We start from the raw sequence: 24,000 nt of genomic DNA on the forward strand, positions 1-24,000 counted from the left end.
CTAAGTATCATTGCCCTTTGCTGCTCCGGTAAATTCGAACGCACCAATCGTCCGCCACAATACAGAAGCAAAATGTCAGGCTGCTGTCTTGCCCAACTCAACTCAATTTCACCCGATATTTAAACGACTATTGCCCCTCAGAGTCCAAATTTCAAAATGATATCAACTTGCAAAGTAATCTAAAATACACTTAAGTAATTGAGTAAGGTCACGAACCAGAGTTTTCAAATAGAGTGCGGCCAACGGACTACAAGCCACCACAAAATTTTGAGCAAGATCCAGATTCACACGGAAATGAATGTTTCACAAATTACCTCCTTCATTACATGGCATAGCATATTCTGTAATAAGTGTACAATATGATCTAAATTATAAAAAGTCGAATTTTCAAATTTCCTCATATTAATAACGTGAATCAAACCTATTAAATAATATGCACGAAGAAAGGAGGACAATTTGGGGCATAAAATATGTAAACTAAAACAGGGTTCAAAAACCTAAAACTCTTATACTCTTACAATGTTTGTGCCTCATCAATTTGATTTGTACATTCTGGCACTAAAAGTTAAAGGGAAATGTATGGCCGTCCGCTTAAGTGCATTTGAAAGATAGAAAATTACAAGTGTGAAACTCGATCGAAAGCAAAAATCATGTTCCACTTAAGACACTAACAGCCATTGTAGTGAATTTAGCGAAAAATATAAACCGTCAAGAGTCCTGAATTCTGATATTCTAGGATGATCACCACAATAAGCGGGTGAACTAAAATTGCGTAACGACCAGCATAAATGGATCCGTTGCAACTGTGTTATCACTGCTCTGTTCGTCCAAAAAACAAAAGCGGGGACACACACACACAAGATATATGCCAGAAGGGTAGCCATGACGACTTTAAGATGAAAAAACTAGACATTTGTTGATACTAAAATCTTCCAACAGATGACTCCACCGTTCGCCACTTTGATCAATGGCGAGCTACATGGCTTGTCTTTCTTGTGTCATTTTCAGCAGAAAAAGCACATTTAAAATGAGGTTCATTGTTCTATTTTACTACACCTACGCGTTGAGTAGAAGTTATTCTTTCACGTTTGAGTCTATAAAATGCAGTAACACGAATTGTAAAGAAATCAATTAATCCCAAAGAGAAAAAGGTCTTCATAAACTACCAACTCTAGAACAACAAAAGCTAAAAATCTCACTCTTCTCTTCAACAAGTTCTCAAGCGCTGTCAATAAACATTTGGCCGAAGGGATAAATGTTAGAGTTAAGCCATTTTACTTGTCAGAACTAAAGTTTTAATGGCGCTTTTCTATACAGAAAGCCGAGGGAATAAACACAACTTTGGCACACGCCATGTTAACGCATTGTTTCCACGATGGTCCGCATATGGTGTATTTATTACGCGCGCGCTTGGCGGAGAGTATTCGAGTGTTCGATTTGTTCGTAGGTATACAAGAAATTTCGAGATGTCTGATCCAGCACCAGCAGCAAAGTCCCCCAAAAAGAAGGTGGCTCCAAAGCCAAAAAAACCTGCTGATCATCCACCATACTTGGATATGATCAAGGCTGCCATTTCAGCTCTGAAAGAGCGAGGTGGTTCTTCGCGCCAAGCCATCGAGAAATACATCAAGAGCAACTACAAGGTTGGAGAAGTCGGCTCACACCTTAAGATGGCTTTGAAGAGAGGTGCTGCTAGCGGGAAGCTTGTGCACACAAAAGGTGTTGGCGCCTCGGGCTCGTTCAAGTTGCCCAAGGTAGAGAAGAAGGAGAAGAAACCAAAGAAGCCAGCTGCAAAGAAACCAGTCGCCAAAGCCAAGAAGCCTGCCGCAAAGAAGCCCGCCGCGAAGAAAGCAAAGAAATCTCCGAAAAAACCCGCCGCTAAAAAGCCTGCAGCGAAGAAAGCCGCAGCCAAAAAGCCAGCAGCCAAGAAAGCCGCAGCCAAGAAGCCTGCTGCCAAGAAAGCCGCAGCCAAGAAGCCTGCTGCAAAGAAAGTGGCCAAAAAACCAGTGAAGAAACCCGCGGCTAAGAAGCCTGCCGCTAAAAAGTCACCTAAGAAGTGAAGAACTTTGCAGTTCACTTCAATTACATAAAACGGCTCTTTTAGGAGCCACCAAATACATGAAAGCAATGACCAACAGATTAACTTGCTCGTTAACTGAAATAATTACCATTCCGTTTGAAATAATTCAAGTTATTTATGTACTTCGGCCGGTAACACTAAGTTTGAATGATTTATCGGCCTCTTATTCCAAGCGGATATGGCTCTTCCCAAACTTCGCAACATACACAACCTAGATACACTACCTTTTGGATGGGGATTCATTTTCTCGACAAAAAACTTTCATGTAAATTTATAACATGGATTAATCTTTCGCCACCACCTCTCCTTCTTTTTCTATCAAATAGTAACTTCCGTACCCAATCAATGCGTGCGTAGCCTACATTTAGGGAGCTCTACTGCCGTAAACGCCATAAGAGGAGTTTAGAGACCACACAGAAAATTGGTGCAATGCCAGAGTGCTTTTTTTCTGTACCGATGGAGTTTTTTTGAAAGGATCTTTAATTCCAGAGCGAGCAAAGCAGCTATAATTTTCCAAAAAATGGAAAGTGCCCAATATCCAAGTGAGTTGGTAAACTGTTCCGTTTTTAATTGGACAACAAACAAAAATATGATGTCCATAATGTTCGCTTAGTAAAATATATTCTATATACAAGGCTAAAAGGGTTATGATGGCAAACAGCCGAAAACGTTTGATTTGAATATTTTAATTTTTTAACTTTTAGCCTTGTATATAGAATATATAAACAAAAATATTACGCGTGAATCTTCACTTACGACTGCCATTGCTGTTGCCATTGCATGTTTTTCCTTTTGTGCCATATAACAAGTCACTTAATGACTGGTCCCTCAGGAAACAGTCCATTTTGTTTCCCTGGAATCTCAATGTTTCCCTCGGCTGCGCTTCGGGAAAACATTGAGTTTCTCGGGAAACAACATGAGCATTTATTATTAAACAAATAATGTTACCTGGTTAGTAAGAAACCTAAATTCAGACACATACCTAACCCAGAGTATGTTCCTTAGGATCATATTCTCCAAGCTCCACTGGAAAAAGAAAAAACGTAAGTTAAATCCTTTGGGAACAAAAAGTTGTTTACACATAATGTTAGATTATGGAATACAATGTGGATTTTGTAAGAGTAAAAAATAAATTTCTTTTAGCAGTTTTCTTGGGTGGAACCATTGGGGGGATTGCTTGGCCAACTTTATGACAGAACTGAATGGGCATAAAACCACCTTCATGATTATCTTACTATACTTCATTGTATATGTTACAGGTTGAATTAAAATTCAAGTTAATTATATTTTCAACCAAGGATGATTTTTTCAGCCTAGGTCAAATGTTTTCAACTTACGTTATTATGAACTGTCTAAAAATGGTTTTCCCTTTTTTGGGGGATGTAACAAAAAAAAAAAGGGGCTTGGATTTTTAGGAAAGATAAAAAAACAATTATAATAAACATCCTCACCCAATTTCAGCTTATCCACAAAGTTATATGGCTGTTATGGAACTTTATGAAGAAGTTAAAAAGTGGCTAAATTTATCTAAAGAAGAATGAAAATGCTCTGGGTCTCCAGTGCGACAAAAGCAAAAATTGTTTGCAAGAGGTGGGCTCTTGATTCTGAAGGACAAATCGTCAAATATTGTATGAAGTCTATTTACCTCACTATGCAAAATATACCAGGAACAAGGCATCATTTCTAGTCATGATAACAAACCGATTTTCACCACAAACACAACCTTTATTTTATTTTTTATTTTTGACTTCGCCCCAACAAGTGTGGGGCAGGGAGGCCACAACAGCATAACCAATTACTGTGGTCCCAAAACCTTCACACTGGGAAAAAAGGATGGTGGCATGGCTAAAAAGAACAACAAAAGATAACCTTAATTTGCAGTTTAATCAAATAAAAGAACTCATCACCAAACCACTGGTGTCATCATCTTGGAGAAACTCTTGTAAAAAAAAACATAACCATTTACAGAACAGTAATTGCCAAAATGCGGTATGAAGTGGTTTTCAAAATCTCCCAGAGGAAAGAAATCAAAGAGCCACAAATGAGTTGACATGTCACAGCTACACCAAATACAGAGCAAGAGAATTATGGTCAATAATTTGAAAAAGTGGATGACCCAGACATTAAAGGAGAGCGGTGTCTGACACTTGTAAACTGCAGGCAACAGACTGCAGACTAATCCTAAATCACAGTTATTGAAAGCTAACTGCTCTAAAATGGGTGCTAAGACTTAAATACTGTTTATCAGCATTATTTGGAATGGGTGCTTAGACTTAAATACTGCTTATCAGTGCTATTTGTAGGCAGCCAGCAGCCTGCCTTCTGCAGCTATCATACACCAGAAAGGGAAAAAGACAAAGAAGTTCGGATTCAGTCTAGGATTAAGTGCTGCTGAAAGTAATAAAATGGAAAAGGAAACGCCCCTTCATCCTAATGTGCTACTTGCTCAAATTGTACAACTTGAAGGGGACTGTGCCAAAAGTAATCACAAAGTTTGGATTTACCACTACAGACAGACTTGAGCTTCGTAAGACTAACCATGAACAATGTATTTTCACAAGTAACTGTCAACTTCAAAACAAGTATTTGTGGTTTTATAAAATACTCTTGAAAAATTTAAGCGACACTAAGTTCGTCCACTCGCCTCTAAGGCCAATTTACTTACTAACATACTTGCTAATAATTGATGGGTTTTCATTGATGTTTCCTACTTTCAATTTCAACCTTGGCTAGTTTAAAATTAACCTGAATTTAAATTTAACTGTATCATGTATATGCAGGGTTTTCAATCGGAATTTTAATAGGCCGCAAAACCTCAGGAGCCAAAGGTGGTGGAAATAACCATTTGTGGTACAGTGTAATAGGGAGCTTAAGCCTGCACATTTTTGAAGTGCGGACGGCAACAGGAAGAGAACACATTTTGCATGCCAGGACAGTGGTGTCTCCCAGATTATTAAACTAATCATCTCTAATGGAGAAAAGATACTCAGCAATGTAAATGTGGTTGTGGGAAACAGCTTACTTCCGGTTGCCATCTGCGTCTTAGAAAAGTGGGTGCTTAAGCTTTCTAATGCGCCGATCAAATTGAAACTTCAACATCCCCCCCTCCCCCAACCCCGGGCATTTGACTATCTTTTGTGCCCAGGGTGTGTGGAATTTGACCTTTGCCTGCATGGGGTGAGAAAAATTGAACCGGAAGTGTCAGGTTTCAAATTATTTTTTTTTTGGGCGCCAAAGTCACTAACAGCCATAAAACATGTGTTTGGACGAGATGGAAGCCTTTAATTAAAGGAAGAGATGTAGCATTTGTGAGCGATTGGCTTACAAAAAAGGCTTTCAAAAGGTCTTTATTAAAGACGGAAGGAGCCAACGACGATTGTTCTTTAGTAAGGTATGACAGACAAGTCTGACGATAGGGTAGGGCAACAACATTTCGGCCCGAGGGGGGCGGGAATTTGAACGATCCAATCTCCAAAAGCCTAGCGGGGAGGGGGGGGGGGGGGGGGGAGGGATGTTGAAGTTTCAGTTGATCTGCGCATAATAACGAGGTATAATTTTCGTAACTGATCCCATATTTTTACCCAAAATTTTGATCCCTGATCGCAAAGATGATGAGAATTTTGACCCCTGAACCCGCAAAAAATTTGATCCCTGATTCCATGAAAAATACTGCTGATCCCGATCCCACGCTTTATGATTCCAGATCGCAGGTCTGTGATCCCTGATCCCGGCCCTTTCAGGTCTTTGACCTTGTTATCTCCGAAGAATAACAAATAAAAGAGAAGCGAGAAACATTGGCTTCTGGGCTGACAGGTTGATAATTTTCAAGTTCCCTCACAACTTCTTTTCACCACAAGTGTGCCCTCTTAGCATCTGACCGGTTTGTAATACTAAACTTCACTGAAGTTAAGCCCTGTTTCGCGGGGTTAGTGTTGGGATGGGAGACCAAAACAATAAACCCCTCATAGAAAACAGAAACATCTGACCGAAAATACTATTAACGCTAACAAATGCGAACTCAGCAAGGTACAGATTCTTTTAGCTTGCTTTATGCAAAACAAATATTGATGAAAAAGCAAATAAATATTGATACACAGTTTTCAGAAAGAGCAGAAGGAAGTTTCCCGGACGGTCGATCGAGAATAAAATATTTACGACATGAAAACAACATTAATTTTGAACCGTGAATATAGAATATAAAAAGTTACGATCAGCGACAAACATTTTGGGAGATTTTTGCTACGTTCAAGTAAATTGCAAAATCGAAAGTGACATGGCCGGAATTCAGCGGGCGCCGTGATTAAGTTACCGCGGCATGTTTACTCGCCAAACAGTGAAGCATCTGTGTCAAATGATGGCAAGATACCGGGTTTTTGTAAGTTTCTTTTTCTGTCAAGTGTTACAAAGTTTGACAATGAAATGAGCGAAGTCAAAACAAAGATGACGCCCAACTTGTTTATGCAAAGTCAAAATTTACTCTCCAAGACGCGTACGACGTTATTTATCACCAGGTAATTCCATCATTTTGGAAATAGCAGCTACTTTATTGTTCATCTGCGTCACAAGTTTTCACTGATTTTGGGGCTCATTTTGTTGAAACTCAAGCACGCTTCCAACAGGCCTGTGAACCCTTCCTGCTTACAGAGCAATACTAAAAAACTTCTCCCATATCACATTTGAACCTTAAGCTCGAAAATTCAATACACAACATGATATTATAATTCACAAAGGCAGAAAATACCACAGAATCCTTTTCCAGCGAAAATTTTATTGAAACAAACAACATATTTGCTCTAAGAGGCGAAAACCTCTTCCTATTTCATTGCGTGCGTGAAGACAAGAAACTCAATTGTGTCAAATTACCATGTATTTACTTCAAGTAAATACTGCTCACTTTGATTTCGTCTCGACGGGCGATAGATTGTTGTCGAAGTCCAGTACTCGTCGCTTTTGAGATTCATGCCTAGTTTATCCAACTGACTTTCCATTATTGAGCTCCATAAGGGTATATTTTGTTTGAGGATCCACTAAAACGCCATTCGCGTTGCATGACTTTCGACGCCATTGCAGGTTAAGTTAATGATTCTACTGTGTCCACCAGAGAAATCTACGCAGTTCCACTACCCTCTCGATCCTAAGAAAATACGCGCAGAAGGCTCTATACACAAAGACACCACTTACCAGGGGAGTGACAGGCAAGACTTTTACCGACACGGAAAAAAAAAAAGAAAAAAAAAAAAGAAAAAAAAGAAAACAAACAAACTAAACGCAGACCTCGACTGGGTTTGCCCATAGGCAACCCAGTAAATAGAAGGCCAAAACTAGAGTAAGGAAGTAGCTTCAAAGACGAACAACATTATTTTGTGAGGCTCTTTCCAAGGGGGAGGGGGTCCTTTTTTCCTTATTCCCTTAAAACATTTGTCACCTTCAACCGACAGGCATTACGAGCCGTGGAACAATTTTCTTATATGAAAATACAGCCAAAGCTGAAATTCATCCAATCAGATTGCTACGACAAGCAATGCGAATTTCAAACAACAAAAACGATGGAGTGTTTTAAAAAGGATCTTTAATTCCAGAGCGAGCAAAGCAGCTATAACTTTCCAAAAAGAATGGAAAGCGCCCAATATCCAAGTGAGTTGGTAAACTGTTCCGTTTTTAATTTTAAAAGTGCAGCAGCCAATCACAACTCCTGTATACTTCGGCAGGTACAAGGTCACAAGTCGCTGTCCCATCAACACTGAAACAACCATGAACGCAAAAGCTAGTACCTTAGGACCAAACATCCTTTTTAGCCACAATGCCAATCAGATTGCTACAACAAGCAATGCGAATTTCCACAACAAAAACAAACGATCTAAAAGCCTGTCGGTTGAAGGAGGGCCTTTAAAGAGGCAGTGTCACTCTATTTTAGTCAACCTTCAAAACACTAAAAGACGTTTTTGCGTTATTGAAGACCAAAAAATATTGCTGTAGGTTTGTTGCTAATAACCTGAAGTGCACTGAAGCTATTCTTTGTTGTTTACACCCAAGGATGGAGATGGAGACGTTGGAAATGGATTGAAACTTGAAAAAACTGGCCAGATTTCAAGTTTGGAGACGATGTCTTCAGAAAGTGGCCAAAAATTAAATACAAATAGCTGTTTGTGTCATAAATACATTTCATATCTTTTCAGTGGGTTGTCAGGAATGTTGTACGTGTGACCTAAAGGACTCATTTAAATCTTTACCCAGGTTTGACAAAAAAAAAAACAGCATGGCAGTGCCCCTTTAAGTATGTATGTAAACTTGTTCCCAGCTTTTTGATCCTTAAAATTTGTTGTCTTTTTTTTTTCCCTTGTTTCCTAAAATATTTTGACATTGTTCCCCCTTTCCCCAGTTCAAATCAGCCATGTTCTCTTCTTCCCCCAAACCCATGGGAGGGCATCATTTGTATATCTTTTTTTCCGTTCATAGTTTTGTGGCTTCCGTCTTTTGCACAAACAGAGTATTTGGCCTTTTGTCTGTAGAAAAGGAGAAAAGGACTGAAATGTTGATCCTGTTAAATGAATGAATGAAGAAATAGATGAACGGGAGAAGTGATCCTCGTACTTATCTGGACAATTTAACAGACAGTTTCTGTAATTTTGTGCCTTTGGTATTACAGGAAATGTATGGCACAAACTTTGTTTAATAAAATAATTTATACAATAGCCATTTTCTCCAACTTTATTCTACCGCACCTGTGAGCGCATATCTTTTGTCTCGGAAAACGAAAAACCCAAAATTGCACATCATGAATACTTTTCATCGTTTTGAACTTCCACATGTCACAAACTTTTAAATTTATCTCCATCTTGCACTGATTACCCATGATGCACTCAAGAGCGTGAAGTCGTCCAGATAGTTACAAGGAACGCCTTCATCCATAACCCACAGATCAAAGATGCACATATAATTCGAACTAAAAAACGAATTTTTTCGATCAAAACACGTGGACATCGAGGAAAAAAACCGAGTGTTTCATTGCAGAAGACGAACCTACGACAACCCGATCTCTAGTTCCTACGCCGGACTTCACTGAACCATCGGAGTCTCGAGCACAAGGCCAATCAACGTGATTAGTTCATCGGGGTCTTGGTTTACTTATCTATTCTACTAGGATTTTAATTTTCGAATATTGTGCATCGTAGGTGTATAGTGAAGAAGATGAGTATTGTTTGCCCCACTTAACTGAATGTATTTTTCTTCGATGGGGACTCAGGGATTCCCGCAAAAAGTCCTTCAGTTGCAGGAGTCGAACCGACGACCTTCTGAAGGCCCACCACTGAGCTATAGGAGACTGGTAAAAGCTTGACTATCACACTATCCTCGTCTGATTAATAAATTTGTCCAACTGTTGGTAGATCATTTCACCGGCATCGCAGGGGGTCATGGGTTCGAATCCCGTTGGAGCCACCGGAATTTTTCAGGTGTCATTAAAAGACAATTTGCTTAATTTGTCCAGATAAGTTTCCCTGCTAGAAGAGTTCTCTTTTTTTGTGCGTTCGCTAGGCTGACGAACACGGGAACTCCCAAATTCTACATAAGCAGTGGACTACAAAACACTGATGGAAATTGATTTGTTTTCGATTAAACTATGACAAAGCTGACATCAAACTAGAGAGAATTATATATATTTCTTCAAAACTACGGATTTACAAATAATCCAAGGCTTTCTCACTAGCCTGCAAGGAGGCTTCCAGTTTTCGTTATATTTCGTGAGTGGCGAAGCTGCGGAAGACGATCTACGCGCGACTGTGTTGCTTCTTCGCTCCTGGCATGCCTAAGGTATGAGGCTGTCACAAAAAACTGACATTTGGGACCCCGTGCACAGGCTACTTGTTATCCAAACCGAAAGCAATAGACTAAACGAAAGAAACGATGTAAGTCACCTTGAAAACAATAGAAGATTCTACAACACCAATCAAGAGCCAGTTAAGACCGGACTTTCACGTGACGTCACGGCGGCCAAGTTGGTGTCCCTAGACAAAGGAACGACAGCCACGTTGGTTTTTTAAACTGATCCAACGGGAATTCCGGAGCTCTATTGTCATGCAAACGTTTTCTTTTGTTTCGGTGAAACAAAACCCAACGCACTGATATTTCGTTATATTTCAAAATATATCAAGTTAAATATGAAACTGAAAACTTAGTTCTGCGTAGTTAGTACTGCGGAAATGAAATTTAAATGCTTGGCAGGTTATCGCAGTAAGTTGAGCAACTTTGGCAGTGGCAAAGGACTAAGCCTCAAAAAATCCAGGCTCTTGGATGGGATTCGAACCCATGACCGCGCGATTGCGCTACACTTGTTTTACCGACAGAGCTGTCAGGTGTTGGGAGCTCAGCTCCTTGTATCGAATTGCGCGTGCGTCTAATTACGTAAGTGCAACTGGTCGCTTTTGTGCCATGTTTCTTTTGAAATGTAACTTTTTATATTCTTCAGATGAAGTGACGGTGAACAAGATTTATGAACTTAGTGTAATCTCGCTATAAACAAACTATTTACATTTTTCACAATTTTGGCGATTTTTCAATCTGGAACTTGGTTATCTGCTTGTTACCAGGGAGCCAAGGTAAAAGACACAAAGCAAAACTCTCTTAATAAAAGAGGGGGTTTCGGGGAGATAATATGCTGGCTCAATTTTCCTTTCCAGGGCCGTTTTCCTCTTTCGTTCACCAGGCAGTCACTAGCTCTGCTTAAAGAGGTTTTTCTTCCATTTTGTAAGTCACGCTGTTCTGTATCCTTTCACCTTTCACAATGTTCATGACGGTCAGCTTCAATACTGATGGTTCCTACAACAGAATAAATGCATCGTTAGTTTGAATATCAAGCTGTGCCCGACCACAAAACTTCAGGTTGAACCCATCAACCTCAGGTTGTCTGATAATGTTCAGCAGAACGAAGTGGGAAGTTCTTAACTGCGAAAAAGGGAAATTAGAGAGCGACTTGATAACGGTTGTTCTCGTCTTGGAAATTTAACGGCCGGGAAACGATTTTCTCGGCTAGATTGCAGAATACCCGGCCCACAAAATATCTAACTTAAAAAATTGCTCCCACGGTGCCGCAGTCGTGTTGTAATGCTGAGCCCGCAGTCCTACAGCCCCGTAGTCGTCAGTCGTTGAAATGATAATCAGTCGTGTTGCAATCCCGCAGTCGCCAAAATGAATAACAACTCCGTCGGCTAAAAGTCTTACTTGGTTAACTACACTTTTCACGAGATCGTGTGAAGAAGAAAGCACTCGTTACTGATTAAGCCTAAGCGCTCGTTTCAGTGATTAGGTGTAAGTACTCTCGTAAATTTTTAGCTTTCATTTTGCGGTTCAGTTAAGCACACTTTTCACGAGATCGTTTTGCCCTTGACTCACTCAGACTTCATTATTCTACTACGACGGCACTGCGGTAGCAGTAGTTCAACTACAGGGGCACCCAACGTCAATTTTCGGAAAATATCTGTTCGGAAGACGATTTGAGATCTAGAATTTTCTGCACATTTGTTGTAAAATTTCTTGCTTGCCTGCCTGTCCTAGGATTTTCGAATATCTAAAAAATGGTATAATTGCCCATTTTTAACGGATTTTTACCCAAAAAAGGTCACCTAGAATTTTCGGGAGCCTTTTTTCTGGCTGAAATTTTCGGAAAGGTAAGTTTTGATCCCTATAATTTTCGGATCACTAGACTTTCAGCTAGGAACGAACAGATGGAAAATTTTTAGGGGGATAAAAATATGGCTATATCTACCGTTTAAAGACTAAAATGCGTTTAACAATGCTATGTTTGAGTGGTTTTGACTATATTCTCGTTGGGTGCCCCTGCAACTAACTCAGACTTCCTTATTCATCGACTACGGCACAGCAGTAGCAGTCGTTTATCTAACTTAATTGCATTATTTTGTTTGGTCACTGCGGGACCCCAGGAGCAAGAGATTTGTGCCATTCAAAGTGGGCCGGGTATTCTGCAAACGCGCCATTTTCTTTTAGCATGAAAAAGGATTCAGGGGTTGATGGGGGAAAATCTGATATAATCGTGTTGGCATAACTTTTACAAGATTTGGTGGCTCCTAAAAGAGCCGTTGGTTTTGGCGGTAAACTCAGTGAGTTTACTTGCTGCTTGTGTACTTGGTGACAGCTTTGGTTCCTTCACTAACAGCGTGTTTCGCCAGTTCACCGGGCAAAAGCAGCCTGATGGCGGTCTGGATCTCGCGAGAGCTGATAGTTGACTTTTTGTTGTAGTGAGCCAGGCGGGAAGCTTCGCCAGCGATGCGCTCGAAGATGTCGTTGACGAAGGAGTTCATGATGCCCATGGCTTTGCTGGAGATACCAGTGTCTGGGTGAACTTGTTTCAACACCTTGTAGATGTAGATTGCATAGCTTTCCTTTCTCGTCTTTCGCCTTTTCTTGTCACCAGTGGCGGCCTTAGCCTTACCAGCTTTCTTCTCGCCTTTCTTTCCTGCAACTTTCGGTGCCATGTCTCGCTCAATAGGGTTCGACTTGAATGGAATGATAACGCTATGTGAATGACTTGCTATTTATAATAAAACAAAGATAGCATCAATTAACATAAGGATCGAAATCGTCGATTTTTTATTGGTTCATAACTTCAGGTTGGCCAAAGGTCAACATAGTTCCGTTTTCATACAATCTACAATTTCAGTTTATCTGCAATTTCTGTGTGGTAAAAATCACCTGCTCGGGTGAAAATGATAGCTAACGGATCCACTTAATTTATTTAAACTCTTATTAAACCTTCTTACTGCTTTTAGAGCTATGATAATAATTTAAACAATCAGCTATGTTTCGCATATAAACTTAGCTTGGAGTTAACACCGGATCGAAAATTTTCTATGATTTGGGCTCAACCAATCACATCACTTATTTTAAAACCAATCAGAATCAAGGGCGCCAGATATAAAATCATAGTTACAGTTTCTAACTTTATCCCTCAACGTCTTCGTTCAAGGAAAGATGGCTCGTACCAAACAAACTGCGCGTAAATCCACCGGAGGAAAAGCTCCACGCAAACAACTCGCTACCAAAGCGGCTCGCAAGAGCGCCCCCGCAACTGGAGGAGTCAAGAAACCTCATCGTTACAGGCCTGGAACAGTCGCTCTTCGTGAGATCCGTCGCTACCAGAAATCCACCGAGCTGTTGATCCGCAAGCTGCCCTTCCAGCGTCTTGTGCGTGAAATCGCTCAGGATTTCAAGACCGATCTGCGTTTCCAGAGCTCCGCAGTGATGGCTCTACAAGAGGCCAGCGAAGCTTACCTTGTGGGTCTCTTTGAAGACACCAACTTGTGCGCCATCCACGCCAAGCGCGTCACCATCATGCCTAAGGATATTCAGCTGGCCCGCAGAATCCGCGGAGAGAGAGCATAAATCACTTCCACCGTCCACAATACAAACGGCTCTTTTAGGAGCCACCAAATCAATAAAAGCAATAACCAACATTCTTAACGAAACAAGAAATTCAAATGAAACCTATCTATATGTCGATTCAATCTCTGTATCCCACTAACTGTCGACTAATACCCCAATCACACCAACAAGACATGTTTAATTAAACTTGGTTTAACAAAATAAAAATCAGTCACAGAAAAATGTAGGACTGGCTTTTCCATGAGATTCAGGTTTGTTTCAACACATGCTTTGACCTGTACTAAATTCGTAGTCGACAAAAGTCAGTAAACATGATTTAAAAAGAAAACACTTTGAAACCGTGTTTAACTAAACATGTTTAAGGTTTGGTGTGAATGGGGCATAAGTGTCATTGCCCTTTGCTGCTCTGGCAAAGAAAATTTGAAGTTCGAACGCACGAATTGTCCGCAATACAGAAGCAAAATTTCAGGCTGCTGTCTTGCCGAAATCAACTGAATTTGACCTGATATTTTCGGTCCAAAGTTTCAAAATAATTTCAGCTTGCAAAGTAATCCAAGATACACTGATAATTGAGTAAGGCCACGAAACAGTTTTGAACTAGAGTACGGATTACTAGTAAAAGCCACTATATACAAAGTTTTGAGCAACATCCACAGACCCACCGAATACATGTTTGACTAATTACATGGCATAGCATGTTGTAATAAATACAATACCTGCACAATATGATGTAAATCGTAACAAGTCTCATCAGTTTAAATTTCGTTATATATTAAAGAGCAGGATCAAACACCTGGCGATAAAAGTTAAAGGAAAAGAAGTATTGTGTGCAGAAAATTAAAAGAAGTGTGAACTCGATCGAAAAACGATCTGCAAAGAGATTCAGCGCTCCCCAAACATAACAAGACGCGAAAGGAAAAATCATGTTTATACACTAAAGACCAACAGGCATTGTAGGAAAATTAGCCAAGAATATAAATCGTCGAGAGTCCTAAATTCTGATATTCTAAAATGGCTAAAAAAAAATTGGGTAACGACCAGGATAAATGGTCTAAATGGATTCTTTATCAGGCTCCGTTGCAACTGTTTTACAATGCTCTGTTCGTCCAAATGAAAACAGCAGCGCTAGACGAGACAAAAACGAAAGCTGGAACGCACACACAAGACCAGATACATGCTAGAAGGATAGCCATGACGACTTTAAGATGAAAAAACTAGATATTTGTTAGAACAGATGACTCCACCGTTCACCACCACTTCGATCAATGGGGAGCTACAAGGCTTGTCTTTCTTGTGCCATTTTCAGCGAAAAAAGGACATTCAAAATGAGCTTGACTGTGCTATTTTATTACACCTATCCGTTTAATAGAAGTTATCCTTTCAAGTTTAAGTCTATAAAGTGCAGTAACACGAATTGCAAAGAAATAAATTCACTCCAAAGAGTAAAAGGTCATCGTACACTACCAACTCTAGAACACAAAAAGCGGAGATCTCACTCTTCCCTTAAACAAGTCCTCAATCGTTGTCGATAAACATTTGACCAAAGGGATAAATGTTAGAGATATGCTGTTTCACTCGTCAGGACTGAAGTTTTAATGCCAGTTTTCTATAGAGAAGGCCGAGGGAATAAACACAACTTTGGCAAACGCCATTTTAAGGTCTTGCGTCCACGGCGGTCCGCATGTGGTGTATTTACTTCACGCGCGCTTCACGTACAGCATTCGAGTGTTCGATTTGTTCGTAAATCTACAAGAAATTTCGAGATGTCTGATCCAGCACCAGCAGCAAAGTCCCCCAAAAAGAAGGCGCCTACAAAGCCAAAAAAACCTGCTGATCATCCACCATACTTGGATATGATCAAGGCTGCCATTTCAGCTCTGAAAGAGCGAGGTGGTTCTTCGCGCCAAGCCATCGAGAAATACATCAAGAGCAACTACAAGGTTGGAGAAGTCGGCTCACACCTTAAGATGGCTTTGAAGAGAGGTACTGCTAGCGGGAAGCTTCTGCATGCAAAAGGTGTTGGCGCTTCGGGCTCCTTCAAGTTGCCCAAGGCAGAGAAGAAGGAGAAGAAACCAAAGAAGCCAGCTGCAAAGAAACCAGTCGCCAAAGCCAAGAAGCCTGCCGCAAAGAAGCCCGCCGCGAAGAAAGCAAAGAAATCTCCGAAAAAACCCGCCGCTAAAAAGCCTGCAGCGAAGAAAGCCGCAGCCAAAAAGCCAGCAGCCAAGAAAGCCGCAGCCAAGAAGCCTGCTGCCAAGAAAGCGGCAGCCAAGAAGCCTGCTGCCAAGAAAGGGGCCAAAAAACCAGTGAAGAAACCCGCGGCTAAGAAGCCTGCCGCTAAAAAGTCACCTAAGAAGTGAAGAGCTTTGCTGTTCACTTGATCATTTACATAAAACGGCTCTTTTAGGAGCCACCAAATAAATGAAAGCAATGACCAACATATTAATTTTCTCGTAAACTGAAATAATTACGATGCCGTTTGAAATCATTCAAGTTATTTATGTTATTTATCGGCCTCTTATTCCGAGGGTATATGGCTTTTCGCAAACTTCGCAACATAGACAACCCGTAAACTCTACGTGATCGAAAGGGGTTGATTTTCTCGACAAAAAAGTTTCACATCAATTTATACTGCGATTCTCAGTTGAGTGTGACACTAGGGAAGTTTGGTGGCAAAGTTACCATGTTGTCACGGGCAACCATAGGCAGCCCAAGCTCTCGTCACTACAGACAGCCGTTGAGAATTTAAACGCGTTATAAGACTTTGTATGGGAAATCAAATACCGTCGATTATAAAGCCTAAAAAATGCTCAATTGAACTTTCATTCAATAAAGTGAATAAAAATGACTCACCTCTGGTGTATTCTTGTGCCTTTTGGAGCTTATTACACCGACGAAAACACTGAAAACTCAGAATTCCCGAAACGGTGTAATAAGAAGAGAGACCCTGGGAACGAGGTTGACCATTACCATTTTCAGTGCCGTACATACAAACACACAAGAATTGATAGGTACGTATGACAGTGGCAGATTTGGACAAGGCAACAGTTGCCATAGTAAAACTGGTACAGAGAGAAGTATATGCAGAGGAAATGTACGATTTAGAGACGAAGGGGAATGTCAAGAGTTCGAGTAAGGCTCTGTTTACAAGCAGGCAGGGTAACCCTAGCAGAGGGTTACCCTAGCAGGAGGGTCAAAGATAGCCCGGGTTTACAAGCAAAATTACACCCGTAGGGTTACCCTACCACCCGGGACAACTTTGTGTGCTTAGTAACCACCAGCATCGCAAATACAATGGAAACCGCGAGCTAAAAAGTTGTCCCGGGTAGGCGAGTTGTCCCTAGTAGAGCGTTTACAAGGCAGCTAGGGTTACCCTAGCGCTAGGGTAACCCTAGCACTCAGATAGGGTTGCCCTACCGCCAGGGTAACCCTAGCTGCCTTGTAAACACGTCGAGGGTTACCCTCCTTATAAACAGGGTCTAAAATTGTGACTGGCTCCGACCGGTATAGGCTCGATTTCCGCCCCTCACTCGAGTTCGGGTATCCTCCCCGAGAAGACCCGGCCGAGATTTCGGGAGTGAGCGCTGGCTTATTTCCCGAAACAGCGGCTGGTGATCGAGCCTACGACCGGTACTGAAGGACGTTGTCATGAGAGTTGGAGGTCGCATTAGAGAAGCCCCCATTTTGTTCGATGCTAAAGCCGCTGTTACACGTTGAATCTTTTAGCTGAAACTTATGTGCAACGACGCTGTAAAATAAGTTTCAGTAGGCGTTGCACCATGTAAGATAAAAATGTCGAAACTCGTTCGGGAACGTTGAAACTGGTCTCGAAATGTTGTCTTTACATGGCCTTAGCCGGTTTCTGATTGGCTTACGCAGCGTAGCGTTGCAAGACCAAGCGAGACCAGGTTACACTCCTGTTTTTATCACCTCTGCGATTGCCGCGACCATTGCAGAAGTAGAATTCGTGAAACGTGTCTCGCAACGGAATTCACGAAACCGACCATGTTTCACGGTGCAATGCCTCCTGAAACTTGTTTCGCAGGGCCGTTGCACACAAGTTTCAGATAAAAGTTTCAACGTGTAACGGTGGCTTAGGATATCAAGATATCTACTTTTGAACGCGATGGCCCGCCATACCACGGTCTACGGTGGCCCACAATACGGTGGCCTACAAGGAACATGCTGCAAATTAAAGAGTAGCTTGCGAACGCAGACGTATTTCCGGCGTTAAATTAAAGAGTTGCTGCTAATAAAATAAAGTTGCTGCAAATTTAAAATAGTTGCTGCACATTAAAATAATTTTGCTGCAAATTAAAAACATCATGGTTTGCTTAAACACACAAAAAACATAAAACTTTATCTATCCCGGCTGAAAATAAATTATTTTATTATCCGATTAAGGACGGTGCCTAGTATTGTTATTGCGCATACGTTGTGCGCATCTCGAGATGCTCGGATTTTGGAGGTAAGCATACATTTTTCAGAAATAATTAAACTTTAATTTGGAAAGGAACGCCATACATCGCTTTGTATTTTAAAGCTTTTTGTTAATATTGTTGATTAATTATCTGTGAAAAAATGCTTGTTTACAACCAATTTCCTCTTTGGATTTTAATAACACTTGTTGAGATCTGCTTTCCCCCATATTCATAAAACCTCGCAGAAATACCTTTGAATCAGTAGGCACCGTCCTTAACTGCAGAATACGTGACTTTTTTGCTTGCGTGACAGTTGTGGGCAACCGTAGCAGAACACAAGACTATGCCCCTCCCCCATAAGACGTACTTGCTTCCCGCCACGAGCAACCCCTCCTCCGTTACGTCCAATTGTTTCAATGGCGGCTGAATTCGAAATGATGTGATGGGGTTGATAGAACGAGGCAAACGGCCAAGCCAGTCATGTATCGCCTCCTTGAAGCGGCTTCCCGTAAAGCGAGACAGTTCTCTCCGACAGTGCGAATTTCCTGGGTTGATCAATTAAGCCGCTGCAGTTCAACAACATCGTTTTCGCCAAATGGTTCGCTGCAAAATGAAGAAGAAAAAAGGTTCAACCCCTTGGAGATACAAATGCTCTCAAAGTCACTGCATGATCAAGTGTTCCACGGGAAAACTGACACTTACGACCCAGCAGTGGTCAAGAAATGCCAAGAACATTTGAAAGTATGCATTGTTTTTTTTGGACCCGCTAACTATTTTTTTGGGAGCTTCCAAGTATTTTTTTGGGAGCCTTACGACAATTTTTTTCTTGTTTGTTTTTTCTTCTATTAAACGTTATCAAAAATCTTTGGAGACTCACGTAATAGGGAAGTAATGAGCACTACGTGACATTTTTGAGTAAGTGAGCTGTCTTCCTCTTTAACTGACTTCTTGGCAAGACTACATTTATATTGCTAAGCATCATTTCACTATTCGAGAGGTTCAGTTTAAGAATCCAGCAGAGACAACTGTCCTATCTGGCATTCGAAATGTTCATGTCCGTTTTACTGTCATGACTCAAAAACATCTTTTGTATTGGCAGGTACAAAACACAGGTCACTGTTTTACCAATAGAGAAAATATTCTAAACATTCATTAAAGCTAACCTTGGGCCTAATTAGGCCTAAACAAAAGTTTTTAGGCCTAGGGTTAGCATTGGTAAACGGTTAGGGCTGTTTCTGTATTTTAAAGACAATGACTTGTGACCTGTGACCTGTGTTTTGTACCAGCACCATGTGTATAAACTCCCCAATAATAACTTTGTCGTTGCCGCTATGTTGGAAGCATATTAAGTGATATTTAACCAAATGAATTAAGGTAATGAGTGATGTCTTGTTTTTGGCACTAGTGTGGCATAGGTGACACAACATGCAAGTTGAGGGTTATATTATTATTATCTCCTCATGTTACCCATTCCCAAAGAAGCTTTACTAGTTTTCAATAACAATAATTGCGGGCTTGTCAGACAAAAATTACCTGTTGTTGTAGGCACATAACTTATGGAACAAGATTGGGACTGTCTTACCTGAAGTGGACTTCCAACTCCCACCTTTACTTGGGTCAAACATTGATGAACATTTTCGAATGATCGCAGAGCAACAGGGAAGTCCTTACTTTGAAAAGGCACAGATGCTGGCAGACCTCAAACTCTCTGCGATACCTAAGGAATGGAGTTTCTCTCCAGGTTGGACAAAGTATGTTTATGGTAACAATGGATTCGTGGCATCACCAGTAGAAGTTCCTGAGGAAGATGCATTGATATTTGATGTTGAGGTTTGCATAAATGCAGGTCCTTTTCCAGTGATTGCTGTTGCAACCTCTCCTGGTGCATGGTAGGTATAGTTAAAAATTTGGCAGCATAATTAACAATCATTCTGCGAAATGGCGTGGAATATCGCCTGATACATGTACTTAGCTGACGAGGCCGTAGGCCGAGGTGGCTAAAATCAGGCGATATTCTGCAAGATTGAGCAGGATAATTGTTTTATTATTCAACACATTGATGACAAAGCAGAATTCTTTACGTTTATTGGGAAAAAAAGCTGGAAAAACTACCATTTTTCTCTGTGACACACAAAATTACGAATGTCGCAGGATATCTGTTGAGTATGCACGACAGTATTGAGCGTGCTATGAACATATTTGGAAATTGTCACAATATGTTGTCAGATTAATAATGTGAGATATAGTCTTGTGCAAATACCCCCACTCATATTGTATGTGACTCATGAAATGAATGTGTGATGAAGTAGTTTTATTAAGTATTTTGTATTAAAAATACAGAATGTCTAGTTTGTAATGTAGATATACCATAGCAACAATAATAATATTTTAAATATTTAATAACTCCATCACTAAATGGAGGTTGGTAGCATACTTGTGAAGACTTGGAATTATTGTCAACCTTTACCCCTGAATTCAGCTGGGAGAGGGCAGAGGGGGAAGACGGGACACAAGTGTGAAAATTATACAAGTCGGCTTTCATTCAGGACCAGTCCCTCAACGCTGAAGCTGCAGCATCCTTTCTGAAGGACACATCATATTACTCTGCCGTGCCTGAACTGGACACTTCTTGGCTGTTTGAATTATCAGTATCTTGTACTGCAACAAGCCAGGCCACATACATGGAGAAGGGTGAGAGCTCCACAGGACAAGGGAATAAATGGAAAAGGCCTCCACCCAGGTGGGAATGTTGGTGATTTCCAATGAATGTTTTCTTGAGGGAGTGACGACCAATCTGCCATCCAGGAAAGTCTGTGTTTGCCCTTAAGTTGTAAGGCAGGAGATCTGTGAGATCCACAAAGAGGCCAGAAGTGATTTTTTATACCAGCTTGGAAGGTATTGGAGATTATCCTGGACCAATAACAAAATTTCTCCCAGAGACAGATAATAAAGATGAAGATGAAAACAAAGAAACACTAGAAGCCGACACAATTGGCGAGTTCCGAACATGTGATGGCAATGAGGGCAGGAAACTGCCAACCGGGTTAGCCAATGCAGAAAAAGTCGAAACAAAGGAAGGGACTACAATACCTGCTGAAAAAGAGTGGTCACCAAACATGGAAAGAGAGGAAGCTCATGACACCAGTGAAGATGGAACGATGCTCACTGAGTGCAAAACGGATGTGCTACTGGTTGGTGTAACTGCCGAACACGCTAAATTGTTTTGGCCCTGCAAGGCCGCCAAAACTCTGGGCAACACGGCCCATAAAGAATCCTTCATTGCTTTAGCTATTGCTTGGGACAAAACATTATCTATTGATTGTCATAGAGTTGAGGTCATTGATGAAGGAGTAGATGCAACCAGAGAGCTAGAAACTGGGGAGGAGACAAAGTGTTTGTGGCTAAACTGTTGTTGGTCTGGCAAGGCATTGCATGGATTATGAACAGGTAGGACATTGCAGGTTAAGCTACCTGGTGCTCTATCTAAGTACCTCAAGGGGGAGTTATATCTCCGATTCTCTTCAATGTTCATATCAATGACGTTGACAAAGATATCCCAAGTAGTCTTGGCATCAAATCATGGAAATTTGCTGACAATCTAACACTTTACCAAATAGTACCTTTACACTCAGAAAGTTATATGCAGGAAGGAGTGGATGGGGTGAAATTATGGGCAGATAGAAACAGGATGGAACTGAATGCCAAGAAAACAAAAGACATGTGGTCTTCCTTTAAGAAACACAGTGATAACCCTCCTCACTTATGCATTAATGATATGGTGATTGACAGAGAAACAGAATTCAAACTGCTAAGTGTTGTAATCCAGGACAACCTCAAATGGATCTCACACATCTCAAGTGTACTCAAGAAAGCTAACAAACGTATCTATCATATTAGGGCATGCAAGAAAGCCCATCTTCCTGATGAAGTTGGCCTCACGACCTACACAACAAAAAACAGATCTTTGCTTGAGTATGCGTGGGCGCATTGGAGAGGGATTCCTGAGAATCTTTACATGGAGCGTCAACGAGTACAGGACCGTTGTTTAAATATTCTCGGCGTTGCACAAGATGCGCTCGAAACACTAGCAAGTAGTCTGAAGAAGCAACCTTAAAAATGAGCTGGAGCGGATGATGAGGAGCAATACCTTTAAACACTTATTTAAACAATCTGATCATAGCTATAATCTCAGACACAAAAAATGTAATCAAGTGCCCTTATCGCGTACAGTGAGACACCAGCAATCATTTGTCCCAAGAGCACTAAGACTATAGTAACTTTTAGATCTTATTATTACATTATATATGCACTTTATTATTATTATATATATACTATATACCACATTTGTAAAAACACATTAATTCTATTGCCATTGTGTTTGAATAAAGTTTATTATTATGAACAATAACTCTTAAACAAACACCAGAAGCAATTTCTCTATCCTTTTTCCTTTTGTTTTGTTTTTTCTTTTTGTTGTCAGCCAAACACAAGAAGCAAAAGCCCAACTGTACAAGCATGGCACAAAGTAGCTGGCAAAATGTCCAATGAATTGCTGTGTGGTAAAGCAACTGAATGAGCATGTAGCTCAATGGTTAGAGCATCTGACTGGAATTATTAAGAAGTTTTGAATTCTGCCTGGGACTCTGACTTGTCAGTTATCCGTTTGCCTGTGGTGAAGTCATGGTGTAAGTTAATCACTTGTAAAAGTGGAAGCAGAAATGATACCATCTAAATCACCTTTTACAGGGATCTATGGAAGGGGGTAACCGGACACTTTATGTAAATTATCGACAGTACAGAACTTACATTAAAACACCACGTCAATTTAATGGAGAGTAGGTGCTGTAAAGGTAGCAAGATGGGAGGACGCACTCTTTCTCTGAAGCAAGGAGGTCACCATCGCAACCAAGCCACACTCCACCTCCCAGGCACCTGTCAACACATTGCTGAGAAAAGCCAGTGTGTGGAAAAAATGTGGGAGGGAGGGAGGGAGGGAGGGAAAAGAAGCAAGTAAGAGAAAAAGCAACTTGAGTCAAAGCATGCAGCAAATAATTGCCCTGCAAACCTCCCTGGAGTTCCCAGGCAAAACCACTCCATTGGCTTGGTTGTAACTTTGCCTAAATTATATTTAGCCTCATTTATCCTGCATTTCTAGACTTATCTAAAATGCAGAGAACATGCAAGATTACATTGAACAATATGTTGCTAGATATATTGAGATTGTCTCCAACTTGCTTTAATAGGCAGGTCATACTGGGAACACTGAATGGTGAGGATAGATGTTTTGTTTCAGGTACTGCTGGGTGAGTCCAAGACTTATTGAAGACAAGAGCTACCAGTGGTTGCTTCGCCCAACACCTCAATTGTACATTCCACTGGAGATACCCTGTGATCAAGACTGGAGGGAAGCTGAATGGAAAGAGAGACTTGTTGTAGGCCATTCTGTAGGATTCGACAGATCATTTATAAAAGAACAGTATTATATTAAGGTGCAACTTTTTGTTAGGGGGTTTTCTATAGGGTTGACCTCTTCAAGATGTAAACTGTACTTTAACTTTGTATTTTTCCTATCTATAAAAATTATGTATAGATATCTTCACTTAGTCTACATCTTGAACAAAGTAGGTATATGTATGCTTGTAACCCTTGATGCAATGGGTTTATTATTTTTCTTGTGTACAAGTTGTTTACTTTTACTAGAATTGGCCATAAAAGTTGACTTAACAGCATTTTTGTACAAATGTAAGAATTTGTCTGCATATTAAAAGATATGGCACCAATATTTGACATGAAAAATCCTTTGCCTAAAAAGTGTAAACACAGGATTAAAACTGCTCTGGAATAATGTTGTTATTGCATATGTCACTGCCAATTATTTGAAAGGATATATCACAAGTCAGAGCATGATTAACACAGTCAATATTATTGATGGTTTGCATCTGACATCACGGTGGCCATGTTCCACTTGTAGAGAACAATGCAGTAAAATGTCTTTTGGCAATTTGACTTTGTTATTATGCAAAACTTGAGGGGCCATTTTCTATTGTTTTGTACACCAACATAGCCTTCACATCACGTGGATGCAAACCAAGAATTAGTCCTGGCCTT

General features: G+C 40.6%; 4 protein-coding genes across 4 annotated transcripts in view; 3 read left to right on the forward strand and 1 right to left on the reverse strand.

Moving 5' to 3' along the window:
• LOC138038772 (histone H2B, gonadal) overlaps window positions 1–18,387 on the reverse strand; it is a 100,523-nt gene extending 82,136 nt beyond the window's left edge. The window contains exons 1-4 of the mRNA XM_068884815.1: window positions 18,260–18,387; window positions 16,325–16,418; window positions 12,139–12,623; window positions 10,608–10,894 (exon numbers count right to left, since the gene is read on the reverse strand). Coding sequence (XP_068740916.1) covers window positions 12,199–12,567 — 369 coding nt within the window. The 5' untranslated portion in view covers window positions 12,568–12,623; window positions 16,325–16,418; window positions 18,260–18,387 and the 3' untranslated portion in view covers window positions 10,608–10,894; window positions 12,139–12,198. The remainder of the gene's footprint in view (window positions 1–10,607; window positions 10,895–12,138; window positions 12,624–16,324; window positions 16,419–18,259) is intronic.
• Window positions 1,415–2,638, forward strand: LOC138038762 (histone H1-delta-like). Its single transcript, XM_068884803.1, has one exon. It carries the CDS (start codon window positions 1,467–1,469, stop codon window positions 2,058–2,060), a length of 594 nt encoding a protein of 197 aa, XP_068740904.1. The 5' UTR covers window positions 1,415–1,466; the 3' UTR covers window positions 2,061–2,638.
• Window positions 15,213–16,319, forward strand: LOC138038759 (histone H1-delta-like). The gene has a single exon (XM_068884801.1). It carries the CDS (start codon window positions 15,238–15,240, stop codon window positions 15,829–15,831), a length of 594 nt encoding a protein of 197 aa, XP_068740902.1. The 5' UTR covers window positions 15,213–15,237; the 3' UTR covers window positions 15,832–16,319.
• The window catches only part of LOC138038744 (DNA polymerase subunit gamma-1-like), a 38,420-nt gene continuing 32,694 nt past the window's right edge, over window positions 18,275–24,000 (forward strand). Inside the window, exons 1-3 of the mRNA XM_068884780.1 lie at window positions 18,275–18,633; window positions 19,438–19,781; window positions 23,186–23,381. Of these exons, the coding sequence (XP_068740881.1) occupies window positions 18,373–18,633; window positions 19,438–19,781; window positions 23,186–23,381 (801 nt within the window). The 5' untranslated portion in view covers window positions 18,275–18,372. The remainder of the gene's footprint in view (window positions 18,634–19,437; window positions 19,782–23,185; window positions 23,382–24,000) is intronic.

This window comes from Montipora capricornis, chromosome 2, assembly GCF_036669925.1.
Source record: "Montipora capricornis isolate CH-2021 chromosome 2, ASM3666992v2, whole genome shotgun sequence".
NCBI classification, from domain to species: domain Eukaryota; kingdom Metazoa; phylum Cnidaria; class Anthozoa; order Scleractinia; family Acroporidae; genus Montipora; species Montipora capricornis.